Raw genomic sequence first — 6,362 nt, forward strand, 5'->3', positions numbered from 1 at the left:
TAGTCTTATTGTTTATTCATTGTAAGTGGGATAAGTCTCTCAATGATTTGTGTTCTACCGTCTAGCTTTAGGCTAATGCAAACATCCTTATTCCGTGTCGTTCCGTGACCACTTCAGGTTATCAGAATATTTCAGATAGAATCATTGTAAGTTTCCTCTGCTCCTAAATCTGACAGACGTCGACTAAATTTTGTATGTGGGGAATTCTTTCAAATGTGCTTTGTTCTCTGTGTGTTTCTATATCTTGTTGTAAATGCAGCTGTTATTATTTCTTCTGGGTGATTAAATTATTTAATGTTTGTTGTGACTGAAGTGAGAATCTTATAAATTCTGTTCATTTTGTCGTCTAAATGTAGACCATTGTGTCTGCTCTGAGAGTGGCCGCTAAAGCTACGTGCGAGACAAAACTCGACGAACAGTTTGATATGGAGGACCTGATTTACACCCAGGACAAAACCTACCTGAGAGAAATTGGTAAGAGATCGGTGAAAAAGTCTTTTATTTTTATATAGTTCTTAATGAGTCCCCTGTTGGTACTCGGGGCGGTGAGATAGATTTGCATTCCGTTTGTCAGTCCGTCATTCCATCTCAAAACAATTTTCAGGACATTTTTTGAGAACGGTTCTCCGCTTTGTATTGGAACTTGGTACTGACTCAATATGACGAGTTATCTCCCAGCCTACATACCGCGCAGAAGACAAAGGACTGGAGGGGAAAGTTATATTAGGTTGGTTCGCAGTGTCTGCCAGAAACTTTTCTTCCAAACCAAAATGAAAGTGGAGAGTTGGTCGAGCCCGGGTGGTGATAAGTGGCCTGCCTTACAATCGCTTTGATGTAGGTTAAAACTATCCTCGGTGATATAATTATCTAGAATTCTCTGCTCCCGTACATTGCTCTTCCATGAGGGTCTCTCACACCCATTTTCTCGTGTTTAATCTTGCATGGTCTGTGGAACCCACTCTCACATGTAAAATCTTGCAAAAGGGTCAGTGGAACCCATTCTCTTGCATGAAGGTTTGTGGAAACCACTCTCACCTGTATAATCTGGCATGAAGATCTATGGAACCCACTCCCACGTGTATAATCGTGCATGAAGATCTGTGGAACCCACTCTCACGTGTATAATCTTGCATGAAGGTCTGTGGAACCCACTGACTTGCATAATCTTGCGGGGGTCCTCCGTGGCTCAGTCGGTTAGCGCGCTAGCGCAGCGTAATGACCCAGGAGTCTCTCACCAATGCGGTCGCTGCGAGTTCAAGTCCAGCTCATGCTGGCTTCCTCTTCGGCCGTAGGTGGGAAGGTCTTCCAGCAACTTGCACATGGTCGTGGGTTTCCCCCGGGTTCAGCCCGGTGTCTTCCCACCATAATGCCGGCCGCCGTCGTATAAGTGAAGTATTCTTGAGTACGGCGTAAAACACCAATAAAATAATAAATATAATCTTGCATGAAGGTCTGTTGAACCCACTGACGTGTGTAATCTTCATGAAAGTTTGTGGAACCCACTCTCACGTGTGTAATCTTGTATGAAGATCCGTGGAACCCATTCTCACGTGTATAATCTGGCATGAAGTTCTCTGAATAACTCTTGCCCTCCAACAGTATGAGTACGACGTTAAACCCTAAGCACTCACTCCAACAGTATGACATAATGTCACACTCATAAAACGTCGCCGAACTCGCCAAAGGTCGTTGGTTTATTAGTGAAATTCTGGTTTCTTCTATCCATAATATACTGGTCGCCATTGTATAATTGAAAAGTTCTTGAATAGGACGTAAAACAAATATTTAAAAATATATCTGATTTGTCGTCTGCAATAAAGTCAATGTCTTAGGCAAATGAAAACATTTATATTGTCATTTTGGGTAGCAATGAGTCCTTCAAAGATATTTTCCCTTTCAAAAAAACGACTCCTCGCACTTTGATATGCACGTATAGTCTCAAATCGTCAGGTAATAATTTTTATCTTGTTTATCATGTTATATAAAGTAACTTTCCCTTGTATTAATTAGCGGTGTTCCGCCAGCATTACTCTATAGAAGTTGGTAGAGCGTCCGCTTCGGGAGCGGTAGATTTAGGGTCAATTCTGGGCCGAGTCACACCTAAGACTTTAAAAGACTAAGTTATAACTTCCTCACTTGGCGTTCAGCATGAAGGGAATAGTGCAACGACTGGTTGACCCGTATCAGTATAATGGCTCGGGCGGAGCGGCTTACTTGCCTTCGGTAAGTCGTCTCAGTGAAGCAGCACTGGATAAAAGAGCGGTGAAAATTCGTCCTGCAACATGCACTCTGAGGATTCCTTCGTCGTTCATATGGCTGAAAAATTGTTAAGTACGACGTTAAGCACTCACACTCGCACAGTCTATAGAAACACCTACTTGGCCCTATTAACTGCATTGCACTTCTCTGTCATTAGGCTGTATCACACGTATTCTTTACCAAGAACCCATCTAATATAGTGATTTGATCCGAAAGTGTTCAAACCGAAAAACTATTTATATATTCTGTTTATAATCATGCAAGCCTCTTGAAAAGAAGGGTAATAAAGCGTTCGCCTTTTCCCTTGGCTCGTGGGGCCATGGGCCAAAAACGACCCGAGGAAAGTTATGAAACTCACTGGCTACATTGAGAACATGTTTGTGAGCCCTAAGGTCAAGTTCAGAAACCAGTCCAATCCGTGCATGAGTTATGCATATTTAATGAATTCCACGATTTTTATTTGGTTGTTGGTTTTTGTGGAATAACTTCTGTAAAAAGTGTTCAATTTGTACAAAATTTTGTGTGCCGGCTGCCTTCATCGGATGAAGGTTGAAATTTGTGTAATAAGTTATGTTTTGGATTGGCTGTTGATTTCTGTGCTATAACTGCTCAAAATAATGTCCGTTTCTGATGTAAAACTTTAAATGGCGGTTCATTTCGTGTAATTTCAAATTTTCTTAAAATATGTATGTATGTATGTATGTATGTATGTGTGTATGTATGTATGTATGTGTATGCGTGTGTGTGCGTGTATGCGTGTATGTAGGTATGTGTGTGCATGTGTGTGCGTATATGCGTGTATGCATGTATGTATGTGTGTGTGTGTGCGTGCGCGTGTATGTATGTATGTATGTATGTATTTATGTTTTGTATATATTTAGCGTGCTTGGAATATAAAATCTTTGAACATAAAGGTTGCAAGCACGGATATTTAGAATCTTTGATTGTAGCTCATGTTTTTTTATTTCAAATAGTTACATACAGTTTATCAAAACTATGCTCAATTTTTCAAGTTTCAGAGTCACTGTGCACAATTATTTTTGTATTATATTCGGACAGTTCTGTTTCAGTTAATAATTCCAAAGCTCACCCATGACAGCCCATTTCTTTAAAGGCATTTATAAAGTGGCCAATATTAGATTGTGGGAAAGATCCAACACCACTATGGAACTAATTTTATTGATTCCTACATTCCTACAATTCTATTTACAGATATTTTAAAAGAGAAGCATAAAAAGGACGAAAAGAAAAGGTCGTATATGTCACAAGAATATGGAAAAGAAGATAAAGAACAACAAGAAGCCGAACATATACTTGATGCGCTGAATTGTTACTTTACCGTAAGTTGTTATACCTCCGCATGTAAATACTCTTAACAGATCTGCTGGTTTGTTTGCTGGTTGAACGCTTGTTTACTCGGTGTAATCCACGTAACATTTAACACGTTGGTGTTGCATTATAGTCATGTGCAGACCTCGAATCTGACCCAGTACATCGGTCAAGTCTGAATGTTGATAATAATACTTGTGCATGCACATATACCAGTCTTGATGCCCCACCTGTAGTAACAGCACTGGGCAGTGGGTCAACTCTTCCTTGACACATCGCCTCATATATATCACACGCCAATCAACAATTTGCCTATAGATTGCTCAAGGCTTAGGTTTGACCCCTATGGGAACGGGTTTTCCACTTAAGAGAAGGACGTTCTGCCGACTAGGTCATCTCTGCACAGTAGAGTTCGTAATGTATTTGCGAGATTAAAAGCATAGGTTTTTCAAGAAAAAAAAATCGTGTATTGAAATTCTTCTGTTTAGATGAATGTATTTTTACTATTTTTTTTTTGTTACTTTTATGCGGGCACTGTGAATAACTTGATTGTTTCTGGTACAGGTGTGTTATCGACGGGTTATAGACATGGTTCCGATGATCATCCGTCATCAGATGCTCGGTGTTCTCGTGAACAGGATTGGCATCGAGCTGACGAAGTTTGCGGCTAACCTGGCGAACGCGAACCACGTGGTGGAGGATCTCGGCGTGATGCAAAAGAGAGCAGAGCTGCGCGACAGAAAGAATCGTCTTCTACGGGCTGAGACAGACCTTAGTCGCTTCTAAATCTGGCACGAGGGAAGTGAAATCAGCATTGCAGATTTTGGTCACTTGGAATTTGCCATTATTTTTTAAAACAAGAGTCTTCTTACGAAATAATCGTTAAGACAATATTTTGACAAGATGTATTAGCAGTTTCTAAATCTGGCACGAGGGAAATGAAATCAGCATTGCAGATTTTGGTCACTTGGAAATTGCCATTATTTTTTAAAACAAGAGTCTTCTTACGAAATAATCGTTAAGACAATATTTTGACAAGATGTATTAGCAGTTTAATTTTCACAATTTGCTCTGAAATAGCTCTTTATTTTTTTTTTTTGACTGAGTAAAACCTGCCCTTCTACCCAAATTTGAGTGATAGCGATATAGTACGCTGATATGGCCAATATGGTATAGGCTTTGGGTTATGGTGAAGATGAAACATTGACTACAGTGAGATATATGTTCAATTCATCGACATTTGAAACTAATGTTTTCTTTGTTAATGAATCAGTATACCTTTATCTTAACACAGTTTTACTATTGTAAGATCCGTGACGTGAAGAACGGATCAATATTTATTTAATATTAGATTCGATGGTTTATAACTTTATAGACAAGCGTTTTGTCTTACAATTGTGTGTGCTTCATTTTAAAATATTTTAATAGTAAAAATATATGTTGTTTTTCAGCTTTATCTGTGTTACATAAAGGGTCTGTGATTTGACTATCTATGCGTAGAGTTCAGCCTTGCAGTGCTGTAGCGTGTAGTGTCTATTCGGCTGTAATCAGATTTGTGGTATTTGATGTTTCATGCCCATGTTCTCTGTATGGATGCCACAATATATAACCCGATTTTCATATTTATCTATTTGATGTATTTCTTTGTTAGTTTATTTGATTTTAGTGCGCCACGCATGGTGTGGGAGTCAAGATTCTGGGGCCGGCATAATCAAGCTTGCTTAGTGTTAAGTTGCCCTCAGCTAAGTGCACTTTACATACATCATACGTTGCCATGGTAGTTAAGGGCTTACTTATCTAAGTGAGCCTCATGAAACCGGCCCCAGGGTGAATGAAAGTCAGGGTACCACCACATCTCCCCAAACAATGGCATAAGAATAATTTATTTATTCGGTTGATGTTTTTTCACGGATCAAAATGTTTCACATATACGACGGCAGTCAGGAAAACAACCCACGGGCGTCCGCAGTTGGCTCGCAGGCCTTCCCACGTAGGCTTCGACCCGAGATGAAGCCAACATGAGCTGAACTCACAGCAGTCGCATTGAGTGGTGAGAATTTTTTGCTTAACGTGCTACACCAGCACATTAAGCACTTTGCCACGGAGGTCCCACTTGTAACAGTTTTACACATTTATATGTTTCCAAATAGGTCGATAGGTATATTTAAATTCATGAGGTCTTGACAGGCAATAACCAAACCAAACAGTATGAATCTAGTGTTCAAATCCCAATTCATGCAAAAAATCAAGATAATCATATAGTTTTATTATAAACGGAAATAACTAAATAGAAAGTAGCGCAGCGCAATCACCCAGGAGCGTCTCATCAATGCCATCGCTGACTAGCTATGTCAGCTTCCCCTCCGGTCATATGTGGCTGTAGTCCACAACTGATTTTCCATTTACTTAGACTTACCGGTACAAATAAACGTTTTGCCTCACAGCACTGTGCCTAAATCTCCGAACCCCAAACCCTACGAGCTTGTCATCTGCCTCCACTTCCTGAAAAACAAGTTATAGTTTTAGATCAGAAAAGTTAGTCGGCGTTTCGCGGTAGGCCGTAGGCGATTCAAAGGGATTAGTCATTACTTTTTCAAATATCTCTCATCTTTGAAATATACAACAACTAATTTTACACAATATACACCTTCTGTGGCCCTCTTTCATCTGACACCAAAGGTAACACCATTTGACTCCAGAGGGCGCCAGAATCGAATCGCCGTCGAATCGCCTACTGGCTGACACAGACAATGCTAAAATGCCTAGAGCAACCA

The 6,362-nt window shown here is 40.0% G+C and overlaps 1 protein-coding gene across 2 annotated transcripts in view; it reads left to right on the forward strand.

Annotated features, from left to right (window-relative positions):
• LOC135476690 (interferon-induced GTP-binding protein Mx-like) overlaps positions 1 to 4,500 on the forward strand; it is a 41,462-nt gene extending 36,962 nt beyond the window's left edge. For both annotated transcript variants that reach the window (XM_064756800.1, XM_064756801.1), the window contains exons 13-15: positions 357 to 474; positions 3,472 to 3,599; positions 4,153 to 4,500. In XM_064756800.1, the coding sequence (XP_064612870.1) occupies positions 357 to 474; positions 3,472 to 3,599; positions 4,153 to 4,374 (468 nt within the window). In that variant the 3' untranslated portion in view covers positions 4,375 to 4,500. The remainder of the gene's footprint in view (positions 1 to 356; positions 475 to 3,471; positions 3,600 to 4,152) is intronic.
• The last annotated feature ends 1,862 nt before the right edge of the window (positions 4,501 to 6,362 follow it).

Source organism: Liolophura sinensis, chromosome 10 (assembly GCF_032854445.1).
Source record: "Liolophura sinensis isolate JHLJ2023 chromosome 10, CUHK_Ljap_v2, whole genome shotgun sequence".
Taxonomy (NCBI): domain Eukaryota; kingdom Metazoa; phylum Mollusca; class Polyplacophora; order Chitonida; family Chitonidae; genus Liolophura; species Liolophura sinensis.